Source organism: Salvia hispanica, chromosome 1, assembly GCF_023119035.1.
Source record: "Salvia hispanica cultivar TCC Black 2014 chromosome 1, UniMelb_Shisp_WGS_1.0, whole genome shotgun sequence".
Classification (NCBI taxonomy): domain Eukaryota; kingdom Viridiplantae; phylum Streptophyta; class Magnoliopsida; order Lamiales; family Lamiaceae; genus Salvia; species Salvia hispanica.
The window spans coordinates 16,320,655-16,334,372 of NC_062965.1; the positions used below are offsets into that span (position 1 = coordinate 16,320,655).

General features: G+C 34.1%; 2 protein-coding genes across 2 annotated transcripts; both read right to left on the reverse strand.

Moving 5' to 3' along the window:
- Nucleotides 1-3,213: 3,213 nt before the first annotated feature.
- LOC125220923 (transcription factor MYB41-like) lies at nt 3,214-4,538 on the reverse strand. Its single transcript, XM_048123054.1, has 3 exons — nt 4,378-4,538; nt 4,160-4,289; nt 3,214-4,071 (listed from the first exon to the last, which is right to left on the reverse strand). Exons 1-3 carry the CDS (start codon nt 4,508-4,510, stop codon nt 3,330-3,332), a joined length of 1,005 nt encoding a protein of 334 aa, XP_047979011.1. The 5' UTR covers nt 4,511-4,538; the 3' UTR covers nt 3,214-3,329.
- Nucleotides 4,539-9,605: 5,067 nt separating this feature from the next.
- On the reverse strand, nt 9,606-12,850 carry LOC125220917 (putative PAP-specific phosphatase, mitochondrial). The gene is made up of 9 exons (XM_048123051.1): nt 12,716-12,850; nt 12,524-12,626; nt 12,340-12,442; nt 12,026-12,237; nt 11,718-11,777; nt 10,926-11,308; nt 10,325-10,403; nt 10,201-10,251; nt 9,606-9,973 (listed from the first exon to the last, which is right to left on the reverse strand). Exons 1-9 carry the CDS (start codon nt 12,847-12,849, stop codon nt 9,836-9,838), a joined length of 1,263 nt encoding a protein of 420 aa, XP_047979008.1. The 5' UTR covers nt 12,850; the 3' UTR covers nt 9,606-9,835.
- Between the last annotated feature and the right edge of the window lie 868 nt (nt 12,851-13,718).

Here is a 13,718-nt window from a genome sequence, read left to right on the forward strand (position 1 = left end):
GAAAAATGTTACTACTAAATTTGTGATTTTTTAAGCCAATTTTTAAGGTTATAGAATACACCGAAATTTGATCAAAATTCATGATTTTTTTGACAACTTAACCTGAATTAATATAGAATAGACAAGTCTCTATTGTTTATCAAAATAGTTGTTAAAGCTTTGTTATAGTATAAACTAATTAAGCCTTTATTGTTTCCCTAATTTAAGATAACTTTCATGATTAATAGAAAGGTCGAAATTGTACATGGATACTGCATGATGCAATTGTGATATGTACATGACGTCCATGGAAAATTTAATGGCCGCAAAAAGGCCATTTTCGTACAGTGAAGACTGCATATCTGCGTTCATGCTATACAAACAATTTTCTACTTTAATTCAAAAGGTTTATTTTGACTACTTAAATATGCATACACACTTCGATAGCAATTAATACCTTCCCACCTGTTCATACTACTCTAATGAATATCATTACATATAAATATATAGTAATTATTTACTTTAGTAGATTAGGGAATTAAAAATAAGAAACTAGATAGGTTGATTTAAATAAATAGACGGAAAAAAGGATCAGGATTGTGGAGGATTAAAGAAAAAATTAGTACCAAGGGCGGAGGGAGGGTGGGGCCAGGGGGGCCATGGTTCCCCCGCCAATTCTTAAAAAAAAATAGGGGGTATTTTAGTAATTTCACGTTAATTATAATTTATAATATATATAATATTAAAAATAGCTTTCAACAAAATTTATATGAACTGTTTCTCCTTAATTTAGCTTTCTGCTTCTGAGTTTTTCGTTGTAGGTATGTAATTTGAAATTCTTTATTTGATGTGAATGTGTTAATAGTTTTACATATATATACTAGTGTGGGTCCGAAACTCCCAATGTTATTAATTATTGTTTGCAACGGCAAATTTTTAGATTTGAGCATATTGTATATTTTGGTTACTCTTATTCTTTTAGTTGTGAAGTATAAGATGAATTTTATCCTTTTTTGTGTATGATTTTTATTTTGCTAATCTTAGTACAGAAAATATCAAATATTTTGCAAACTTAATCAGTTTTGACTATTTTTGTAGGTATATGGATTGTTATTTCAAAAAACTTTCTTCCATTGATTCTTTGTCAGTTGAACCTCTACTTCCGTTGAGCATATTGTCTGAACTTGAAAGTCAACTTGAGAACTTTATTTTCGATGTGCGATAGATGAAAAGTTTTCACAAATATCAAGAATCAGTTGTCTTTCTCAAAGATGGTTTCTACAAGGAAACATGGAGTTTTTTCCAATGATTTATTTATTGGTTAAGTTGTTATTGATCTTACCAGTTGCCACTGCGTCAGTAGAAAGAGCCTTTTCAGCAATGAAGATAATCAAGACTTCTGTACATAATAGCATGAGAGACCAACTATTAAAGGACTGCTTAGTTCCTTATATATATAGAAAAGGACGTGTTTGTTAAACTTACCAATGAAATTATTATGCAGCGATTTTAGAAGATGAAGAATAGAAGATAAATGTTATGATGTGATTGTATTTAACTTTTACATTTTGAACCTTATAATTTAATTTATATAATTTGTTCTGAAGTTTAATTTTGGACCCCACGTGATTAAATTTCTGGCTTCGCCACTGATTAGTACCGAGGAAGTCTAAATGGAGATGTTGATCTAGCTAGCTTAAAATCGATTGATTGACTTAGACAAACATAAAATGTATAGTACTACAATATATCAAACTTTATAATGTGACAAAAAAATATGTGTCATTTGTCCAAATCCAACAATTTAATGATCTTAAGATTGATTCGAAATTTAATTGAAGTTTCGATTACCATCCGTCCCAACTTATAATATATCTAGATCAAGTGGGGTGAATGATAAAACCGTAATTGTCTCTCACAAGTTAAATCAAAACCAATATATTCAGTCTACTTGTTCAATTTTAGTTCCAAAAAATCAAAATCGACGATTCTTGAACCAACAAGATTCTAATTCCAAAGTTCAATATTGAAATCGAAAAATTCATACAGTATCTCCCCGCCAAATGCACAACAGGTCGCAATTTGCGACCTGATTCGCAACCTGAGCGGGAGCGGGACCCAGCGTCTACGTCGTTGCACCACGTGTCCCGGCGCTATAGTAAACCGAGGGTTTGACGAAGGCCTCATTAATTGTTTGGGAGGACAAAAGAGACAACAAATTGCACAAGAGCCACGCCATGATTTTTAAATAAAGCTCTCCCTCTTTTTTGGAGTGGTCCCCAGCCCCACAGCATCTGGACACGTGCACCCCTATTTTAGTCAAACCCCCTCTTAAATTAACCCATGCAAAATTGTTTTATTAATAAAATAATTACTTTATTAGTACGTAAATCGTTGAGTGATAACAGGTGGCGCCACCACGTGGCAGCTTCTCTGCTCACTGTCGGCGGCTGAGCTACCGCCGCCGCAACTCCGCTGTCGGAGAGGATGAAACCAGCTTCTCACTTCTAAATCCATCTTATTCCTTTTTTTCTCTTTTTTCTTATCAATTTTTGAATTAATTTAATGGATTTGGTTTTCCCATTTAAGCAAGTTAACCAGACAATAATCTCGAATTAATAATGCACAAGATATGAAGTTACTAAAAGTAATTCGATATATGTATTATAAAAGTCACGATAATCAATGACGGTGGTTTCCCTTTTGGTATCCATGCAAATATATAATAATTTAAAACATCATTAATAAATACATTATCCCCCTATCATGCTACCGAATACAATAGTAAATTTACAAAAGTCTGATGTGATTTTGACTCTTTCGACATATACCAATTTCTTCTAATTTTCATTTTATCTCGTCGTACAAATAATAATAATAATAACATGAAGGTGGAACAATAATTAATTAAATCACGGAATTTGTTTAATTACGGACGTCTATAAGGTTTGAAAACGAAATATTTTCAAAATAAGGTGTTAATTTTTTTGAATGGTCACATCCGTGTATAAAACGATGTCTCTAGTAACACCAAATCGACACAATTTAGTAAAATAAATATTTTTTAATTATAACAAAGTACCAATGTTTTGATCGTCACTTATAGCCGTCGTAACATATGTGACAATTGATAAAAATTAAAACCTCATAATTCAGTATTTTCAAATTATATGAGATCATAATTTGAATATTTATTAACCTTAGTAGTTTTGTAAGAAAGAAGGTGTTATTACATAGTCAGATGATGTTGAACACTAGAGAAAAGTTAATTGAACAAGCTATACTTGAAGAAGTGACATTGATTTTCACAAGAAACATACAAGTTGAGAAAGTTCAAACTAAAAAAAAAATCAGATGAAATCCAAGATATCCGCCGCCGCAATGTCGAACTTCAACATATCGCTGCAGTAACTCTCCCTCTCATCTTCCGTCATGTTATAAGAATGCAACGCCGTTGGGCTCGACGACGGCGTCGAGATGTTCGACAAAACGGATTGGAAGCTGAAGCCGTTGCTGCTGCTGTTTGACTGAAAGGCCGATATCTCTGACGACTGACCCTGACCCTGACCCGGATCCACCACCGACTGATCCGACCCGTAGTATCCGTAGTTTCCGATCTGGTCATACTCCGGCCACTCCCCCAATACGGGGGCCAGATTCTGGCCCTGGCCGCCGTATTGCATCAAGTGATCTTGATTCTGATTCTGATTCTGATTTTGACTGGAAGTGGCGGGAAGGTGAGACGGAGAAGTTTGATTGTAGCAATTCGTAGTGAGCTGGCTCTGCGGCACGAGAAGCGGTTGTTGGGTTCGACGGTCGGAGGAGAGCAAGGAGGAAGCCAACCTTATCAGCTCGGGGCTGATCAAAGGTTGACTTCCCAGTAGTCTGGAGAAGTTGATGTTGTATTGTTGTTGTTGTTGGCCGTAGAGAGAGGGGTTTAGGAGGGTGGAGAGGTCGAGGAGGTCGAGACGGGGGCTGTGGGTGACTGGGTCGATCCCCATCCGCAGCAGCCGCTTTCTGATGTGCGTGTTCCAATAGTTCTTGATCTCATTGTCTGTTCTCCCAGGAAGCCTGGCCGCAATCGCCGACCATCTATTTCCATTTCACACAAAAAGGTTAGAACAAAACGGCAAAACATTTCCTCTTTTAGCTAGACTTTGACTGTTTATCGCTAACGTACTTGTTTCCGAGGATGCTGTGGAGTTGGATGATGGTTTCCTCTTCCTCGAACGAGAATCGTCCTCTCTTGATATCCGGCCGGAGGTAGTTGGTCCAGCGCAGTCGACAACTCTTCCCGCATCTTTGCAAACCTAACAAAAACAAATAAGACTGAGTTCAGTAACATGTATCACCATATCTAAAGCGGACAATATCATACTAATATAATATAGTACTGACCAGCGTTTTTGGGAAGAGTTCTCCAATTGCCATAGCCGTTTTTGTGTATGTAATCCAAGAGTTTCTGATCTTCTTCTGGGGTCCAAGGGCCCTTTTTGAGTCCATTTTTGTCACAACAAGGAGCTCTTCCCATTGTGATCTTTTAATTATGAAAAATGATTCAAACTTTTGTCACAAAAATGAGGGTTTGGAGGGATGGTATATATATAGTGGAAAGAGATAAGAAGGTTACAAAGTGAAGTCAAAAGGATTCGGTGCCGTCCCTATTACTCACATAGTCGACGTGTCGACCGTCAAATTTATGGTGAAAATGTTTCCGTACTTTTCATGTATACATCTCAATTTGCCTAATTATTGCATACTTTTGTTATCTCTTTTGTGTACACTTGTCCCATTCTCATTTCAACTTGTGTGGTAAATACACGTTTTATTACCATCCATTCACATTAGAGATTTTATTTTATTTTTAAAGAGGATCAATAGTTGTTCTATGTCTACTACCGTGATTAATTGAATTCTTAACCTATTATAATGTTATTCATATAGGGATGTTCGGTTGATAAAATTAAATCTCATGATTAAATATGTATCATGTTTGGTTTATAAAATTGACCACCGCAACCTAATCCTAGATGGATAGTCTCATGATAATTAGTCATAGCCTTCCCCCTCCAACTAAAATTATCCCATAACTTAATCCTAGATGGATAATCTCATGATATTAGTCATGGCAACCGAACGTCACCATAGTATGATGGAGATTAATAAAGTATGAAAATATTAATAATGCTATTTTTGTTAAAAGAAGACATGGATCACTTAACTTGAGACGTTCTTATAAAAAATATGAAGTACTCTCTCGTCCGCCAAATGTTGTCCATGTTTGACTCGCCACATATTTTAAGAAATGTGAAGAAAAGTGAGTGGAAAAAGTTAGTAGATTGTAGGTCCCGCATATATATATATATTGATTTTATAATAGAATGTTAAGTGTAATGAGTTAGTGGAAAGTGGAGACCCTTTACGATAAATGGAAAAAAAAGAAGCAATGTGGACAATATTTTACAGACGGATCGAAATGACAAAACTGGACAATATCTCACGGACGGAGGGAGTACTTTGAGATGGAAGGTGTACTATTGTAATTAATTAATATATATAAAATAATTAGTGGAAATTATTGGAATGGTTTAAGTTTTCTCATTCTATCGTATTAGGGTTATTTCGGTATAAGGAATAAGAAAAAACTAAAATCCCAATATTTAGAATTTTAGACCACAAAGTTATGTCTAGTACAACAAAAATCATTTTTCGGTTCCTAGCTTTTTGGATTCACACTAGCTGTCTTCAACTCAAATTTAAATATAATATTAATATTAATATTAAGTTGAGCTGTAAAGCCCATCAAACTGCATGGCTTCAAATTCAGGCCGGCTTCGTCAAGCCATGTAGCTTCCGTAGCACTTAAAAGACCATTCTGTCCTGAATTTACCTATTGGATTTCTCTATAGAGGGGCATTAATGTCTTGAAAGTTTGTAGTATTATTATATTTATTGTTATTTTATTTAAATATGGAGTTGAAATACCAGGTGGCCCTCTCTTTTAGTTGGAAATGTTATCATGAATAATAAATACCTAGAGGACTTGAAGGTTGCATTTATTTTCATGGCTACAATAATTGAGTTTGGCTTTTGCCGTGATTTGGGAGCATTTATAGTATGCATACGTGTGTTGGATCATGAATTGGCATCATCATATATATTATAACAAAAAGAAACTCTCGTGATTCTAATTTACTAATTAACTTTTTGCAATAGCTAGCATATTAATTAAGAGTGGACGACAATTTGCATTTCGTATATAGTTCCTTTATTAAACATCTTATTCATGTCCGTTGATGATATTTACATGTTTTCAAAGCTAGATCTACTAGGTATTGAATATTGTACTTACTAGTAATTAAAGTCATGGCACAAGTTAATTATAGATTTTGTGGTTTGATTAGGGGAAGTTCATAAAAGTATTGATTTTATCATTATTCAAATTTACATATTTTCTTCTCTTTATAAAATTTTGAATCCTACAACAAACTTTTTAAGAAAAAAATTCAGTTATAAAATATACTAAAAGAGTAGTTTTATTCTCCAATTAAATACATTTAATGAAAGAAGTGGTTAAGATCATTATAAATGAAATTAATTGGATCATAAATTTAATTTTGCGTAACGAAATCAAGAAATCATTTATGTAAAGAATATTTATAAGCAATATATGATTGATTTATAAAGTGATTGCTGATCACAATGTAGATTAATTTACCATCGAATTTCAACGGCTCCCATTTGAAGAATAACAAAATATATATAGTTATCAGTTCGTAATCAATACGTGAACTACGGAATTTGAAAGTAGTAAAAATTATGCATCTTTAAATAAATATAATAATATTGTCCTTTTCGATATGAAAAGACAGCTTTTCTCTTTTCTTTTCTTTTTAATTTTCTTTTAAATTCCCAATAATTACGACTTTAATTTTATTGCTACGACGATAGGAGCATGAGTGTTTAAAGCCTTATATTGACTTTTAAAACTCCAATGAGCTTCCTTCCAAAATAAGAGCATGCAATTTTCAAGAATATTATCAATGATGGACTATCACCATAAGCTCTATATGGCCCCATCACCTCACATCATTAAGAAATAATAACTATACTAGAGTGGAATTTCATTTCCCCATTACTTCCCCAACTTTGCTACGACTTGAATTTCTCCATCAATTAAACACATCCCAAATTACCTATAGTCAATTGATCATATGACATTTCATTAAGAATGGATGAATTTATACTTATACCACTTAATCATACCCCTAGTTTTTTTTTTTCCTAATTTCTAGGCACACCCGAGGACAAGAAAATCAGCCAGAAACTTTAAAGCTACTCCATACCGAAAATCAAAGATCGAAACTCTGACCATTAGTTAAGAATGGATAAGTACTCCACCACTCAACCACAACCACTATTTAATAGTTTCTAATTAGTTTTTTCAATTAAACAATAAAATAACAATATTATGAATGAAACTTCAAAATAATTATCATATACTATATATGTTAAACGGAAAAAATAGAAACATTAAAAAGATTTGTTTTCTTCATTGATTTGCTTGAATGCATAACTCTTTCATATAAAATGACTCAATCTATCAAACAATAGTGAAATTTAAATTAATTTGAATCTTTAGCTACTAGTATTCTCATTCCAACTGCAACCATTCCCAAAGAGATAACTAATTTTTTTTACTTGTAGATAAGCATATCTAATCGCACACCACACGTACTATAGTACTATACTAATTAATATTTCGAGGCTCCTAATTATACATTAAACTAAGTACATACTAATTTAAGAATAAAATAAATATAAAAACAGGACCCTATACGTGGCTAGCTTGAAATAGTAATAGTGGGGACCAAATTCAACGTCAAAAATTATAATTAAATTATGTAAAGAACCACTAGATTTGGACACGCGTATGCATGGTGCCACTGAGATCATAACGTAGCAATCAATTGCTAATTATTACCATCTTTTATAATCAATTATTGTGTAAAACGCGCGCATCCTTTGTCACAAATAGCAAGATTTAAGATTGAAGTCAAACATTTTTGTACTTGGCCAAAACTGTTCAGTTTTTGACCAATCACTCCAGCTCACTTCCGCTGGTCTTGGATCTATATTGTAATTAAGTAAATTATCCCTTAATCATTAAAATATTATAACTAAATAAATTTATCTGAATAAAAATGTTTAGAAAATTTCAGAGTAAATCATATTCCCTCCTAAATATAGTAATAGATTCCAAGCTCATAATGCAAAATAAAATAAAATTAGAACTAATTAAACAAGCAAATCCTTAATGACATAAATAATTAGATTCGGAATTGGATTTAGGAACTTAATTTTTGCTTAATGTCAGCAAACGTGCAATCAGGAGCGCAAAGTAATCTATCATTTAATTAATACTAATATTCATGCAAATTCTAAGTGCTACGTTAACACTAATTAATGAATGCATAATTATGAATAATTAGTCATGCAATCTTGATAATCTGCGATCTCTCTAGGGTTAAGTCACTATTATTGTTACCCAAATTCGTTGTATGATTTCTCTACGAACAATTCTCTAGTGCATATTTGGTTGCTACATTCACATGTATATAGTTTTTCTCCGATTCAGGTTTTTCCACGTTAAATTTTGGTGTCGTTTTTTGTCTTTCTATTGATTTAGTAGTGTGTTTCATTTATAACAAATGTAATAAGTGATGACTAGTTCATTTATGAAGTTTGTTTAATCTCCAAAAATGAGTTGCTTACGCTCCAAAGTTGACCATATTATTTGGGTATTTAATTATCTGTTAAAGTGACTGTTGCCACTTCAACTCATAGCTGTTCGTTTCCTTCAACAAACCCTTGATTGATTGGAAAAAGTGAGATATTCGTCAATTTTTATTAGATAATTTAGATCTGGTTTTGGATATGGGATCACAGGAATTTGTGGCTAGTGTGCCAGGTTTACTATTCTCAGCAATTTCATGCATAATTTAATCCTTGCGTTCTCATCAATGGTTCCCCCAAAATGAGAAAATCATATTTTATGGAAGATGTTAATTTTAAATTATAAGATGCAATTCAATGTTTGCAGCCATGCAATGCAAGTGCAGTCATTGGGTGAATTTTATAATGTGATGGAGTGGAACACCTGGCTTCACAAATTCGAGAGCCTTCTAGGCCAAACTAAAATAGTATAGTCTTCCAAAATAGTACTTTAATATGGGAATTTGGGGATTATTTTGAGATTATCGTAAATTAATCTCGCCAAATGTGCCTTCTTATGTATGAATAATGAAGCATAGTCATTGGTGACTTCGACTTATATTTATATTTTATTCGTGTCAGCACATTATTGGCTCTAAGGCATCAACAAATGTGGGGATCACACAATTTTTTTTGATATAGTTGTCTTAGGAAACTAATTCTGATCAAAAGTTAGTTGAAAGGACAATGAATATTGTTGCTATTGATATATATTGATTAAGATTGAGGTTTTTTTAACTAAAGAAACAGAACATGCAACAGTAAAACATAAAGAGTTGAAAGTGTATTTGTCCAGAATATAAGAGAGATTATATTTCAATTAATAAAGTAGACGAGAGAGATTAAACAAGTGAACCATAATGAAATATGGTGTAAATAATAACCAGTTATATTGGATGAATAAATGTTCACAAGGTTACAAAAGAATTCACAGTTTATAATTCCATAGTTTTTTTTATTGCTAGTAACCGAATCAAGTCACAATATTACACAATTTTAAAGAATAGAGATCTGCAGATGCAGATCAAGAATTGAGTATGTCTGTAACCATGGTGGATTAGCAAATTAAATCAAGTGATCATCAGCTGGCCGATATAATATCCAGTATCTGGTCATGTAATCCGTCGTTCGTCACCAAAATACCACCAGAAGGGAATAAAACTCTTCGTTCTTTTTCATCAGCAGCAAAGTCAAGTTCACTGCCCTTCCAGTCAGTTACCTGCACGCCGAAATACCTATGTCAGAACTCATTTAAACATTTCCAGCACAAGTAAGCAGATATAAATGTGCATACGAAATTGAGATCTGCTGAATTTACTAAGAGTTGAATCATTTATCCAGCAAAATTATAGTACGAAAAAGATAAAAATACTAATCAGGTAAAAAAGTATACTAATTTAACCACAAGATTCGACAAAATATTGTGCAGAACTAGAGGGTGCGTACCTTTCCCCCTGCTTCATGAATGCATATGACTCCCACAGCATGATCCCAGACCTGTATATTGATGCAATAACATGAACTCAAGTCCGTTCAGCTACTTAGCCACATAAAGAGACTAAGGAATAACCTTTATAGTTCTTTTTCTCCTTGCACGCGCTATGAAAGTCGATGCCCTTCCAGATGCCACCATCAGATACTTACAGAGACTGTACAGAAGGCATATCCGAACACACCAAAAACCGATGTCAAGACATATAATCATAGGAAGAACATGTAGTGGATATATGTATTTCGTGTACTAGATAAACAAAAAAAAGGATATCCAACATGTGGCACTACAAATCTTTCTTTCTGCTACGTACATGAATTGTTAAACAAGCTCAGATCATAAAGCTCACAATGGCATGAAGATACTAACTGCATTTTGAGTGAGTTACAGGTACTTTTAAAAGTGATACATGTTGAAATATTACAAATGTTTGCATATACCTCATAAAAATTGAGATGGTACAAGAATGTATAAGTGATTAATTCAAAATATATGCTACCATAAATCCATTTATTAATTAACTGCGACACTCAGCTCTAAATCCTATACATGTTCACTATTGAGTCAGTAATGAGAAGAAACCTGTCTCCCATAAAAAGAGAAACAAACACCAAGTGAAACATATAGATGTATTCTTATAATAGAGAATGAACGATATTTGAGAGCTTAAAGTGTGAACCTTCCACAGCAAGCAGGAAGAAGAAGAATCTGTTTCTCTCCAACATTGTTAGCACAAGTCGTTGCACTATACTGAGTAGATAACGGTAATGACTCCCATGTTTGACTCTCTGGAATACAATATCGCGCTTCACCGGCCTCGTGAAGCCCATCAACCACACACCTAATCCAGTTACGAGCCATTTTGATATTGCTATTCGGCGAATCCCATAGTCTTGTTCTCCATGTTCCACAACCGACATGAGATAGCATAATAATTCCTGATCTGGAAACATTTTCCTCAGCTCCATCAGTGTTCAATACATCAGAATCGCTATCCTTCCAGTTTGGGCATCCCATAACACCTAAAACAATCTCCCCTTCAACTACTAAAGCCAAACCTACCTGAAAATTTTACAATGTGTAAATAAAAACAGAGACTAATGAATAAGTGTTTCACTAAGTCCAAAAAGCATTATCAGTTCAAACCGTGCCATATCCGGAAGATGGTTGTTTGTGCCAGCTAATGGATTGATAGAGAACATTTCAGAACAGCAACCACATAAACCGACTTATAAATCGGAGGAAAAAAATGCATTTGGTTCACTAGAAGTCTAGAGAATGCACGGCGATTATCTCGAGAATGAAAACCAGCTTTCACACAGTGTTGATTTTGCAATGCAAACAAAACTGAGTGCATTGTGATTCACCCACTAGCATAACTAAACAACTTGTGGCAACAAAGATGCTATGTCACAAAGAAAATGCATCCCAAAGGTAAATGAGAGATGAGAAACTTATAGAGAAAACATACCACATAGAGAGCCTCACTACCTTTGACAAATCCTCTTGTCCCGTCAATAGGATCCAATATCTGTAAATATACATGATATCAGTAACATAAATGAGGTTAGAAGCATTTAACCAAATACACAGTTTGTTTTCAGCATTCACCCGAACATTTCCAATAAAAATGCGTATAATAAATGCTTATAATGTGGAGCATCTCGTAGACTTTACAAATTCTAGCAAAACCTTAAACCAAGTTGTAATCTTAGTGGAAATAGGGGAGCAGTTAGACTTGAAAACACTTCCTTATCAGAATTCTCATAAACCTTTTACCCAATAAGTAGTTGGCTCAGGTCCAAACAAATAAGCATCTTTTCCCCCTCTATCAATTGCCTTCAGAATGTCTTCTTCACTCAATTCTTTATCACTGATAGATGACTTGTCTGTAACCTCAGCAAAAACTGCACCGGCTAGATTATTTTCACGCACGAACCCTGAGTCCTCCTCGGCTACCAGTGGAATTGAAGGAAATAATTTGCTCATCTCTGCGGCATAACATAAGATACGAAACAAAAACATTAAAAAAACACTGCATAGCGAGTGGATAACATATCTTCATTAGCTAAAACTCTGAGCATCAACTATACCGAGGCTAATAAGAGCTTGAACTCCAAAATCAGCAACAGTAACCGGTGTCTGATCGATTTTCTCAATGATATTTTCATCACTAGAAAACAATGACTTTTGCACCTGTTTTCCGATCAAAATGAATTCCAATAACAACAAGCATGAACAGAATTAATCAAGCAAGCAAACAAAAATAGAAATTACGTCAACACAGAGATGGCAGGCGCGCTCGACCACATCAACAGCTGCTTGGAGATGCTTATGGTACTTTGCCTCCTTCTCTACGAAAGGAAGGCTCAACTGCGATCTGAATTGGAATAATCAACAGAAGAATCGAAAATCAAAACCCTAGAACAGGTGCCAGAACGAGCGGCGATAGAATAGGGAGCGAATGACCTTACGGAGAGGGCACATTGACGGATAGATGCGCGGGACGAGCGGCTGGATGGAGGCGGCGGGAATCGAGAGGCCGCGGAGTGGATGAAAACGTCCATGGCGGGAGCGGGAACACGACGACGTTTACGAGCCATTGAAACTTTTCTCTGTTATGGGTTCGTTATTTGGGCCATTCTACAAAGGAAAAAAGGCCCAATTTGTTTTTTTTTTGCAAGTTTTGGAAGCCCAGTAATTGTTTGGTGATGTTTTTCAAATGGATTAACTGGTTTTGGATAAATAATTAGGGTGAAGATCTAGTTAGTCGATTATCCGTTAACCGCTAATTAACCGGTTAAGTTCAATTCTTGCTCGTTCAAAATCGTAATTGTTACAAGGTCATTAGATAATATAAGGGCGAATTGTCAAATAAATCACGAAAGATGGTCAAATTCTAGTTCATCTCACACTTTTCTGAATTTAGAAAATGAGTCATAAAGTTTGAGATTTCGCAGTTATCTCATCGTATCGGTTTCTAATGAATTACGCATTGAAGTGACAATCAGTTTAAAGCATGTGAACAAAACGACGCTGGGAAAAACGACAACATCTATTTAAGTTCGAAATTACATTTTGTCCATGTCTTTTGAAACGGTTGCTACATCAATGCGTAATTCAGAAAATGGAAGGATGAGAACATTTAAAAAATCTCAATCTTTGTGATTTATTTTATAGATTTTGAAAATTGTGGGACGGATTAGAATTTGATCATCCTTCGAGATCTATTTCGCAATTTGACCATAATATAATACAATTACAATCATGATTTTGGACGAGCAAGGATGGACCTTAGGCTTGTTATTTTGATTTCATTTTAACATAGTAGCTTATTTTGTAGTTCTTGTATGCTCCCAACAAATCTCATCATTAATTAATGTTTATTATAGTAGCTTATTTTGTAGTTCTTGTATGCTCCCAACAAATCTCATCATTAATTAATGTAAACAAAATTGTTCTACTTAGTTTG

Excerpts from the sequence above, each read along its gene's own strand:
- LOC125220923 (XM_048123054.1), bottom strand. The coding sequence starts at position 4,510 with ATGGGAAGAGCTCCTTGTTGTGACAAAAATGGACTCAAAAAGGGCCCT. Across the intron at positions 4,290-4,377 it reads AACTCTTCCCAAAAACGCTG|GTTTGCAAAGATGCGGGAAG; the intron begins GTCAGTACTATA and ends TGTTTTTGTTAG. Across the intron at positions 4,072-4,159 it reads CACAGCATCCTCGGAAACAA|ATGGTCGGCGATTGCGGCCA; the intron begins GTACGTTAGCGA and ends AAATGGAAATAG.
- LOC125220917 (XM_048123051.1), bottom strand. The coding sequence starts at position 12,849 with ATGGCTCGTAAACGTCGTCGTGTTCCCGCTCCCGCCATGGACGTTTTC. Across the intron at positions 12,443-12,523 it reads CCTGCCATCTCTGTGTTGAC|GTGCAAAAGTCATTGTTTTC; the intron begins GTAATTTCTATT and ends ATCGGAAAACAG. Across the intron at positions 10,404-10,925 it reads CTTCCTGCTTGCTGTGGAAG|TCTCTGTAAGTATCTGATGG; the intron begins GTTCACACTTTA and ends CCTTCTGTACAG.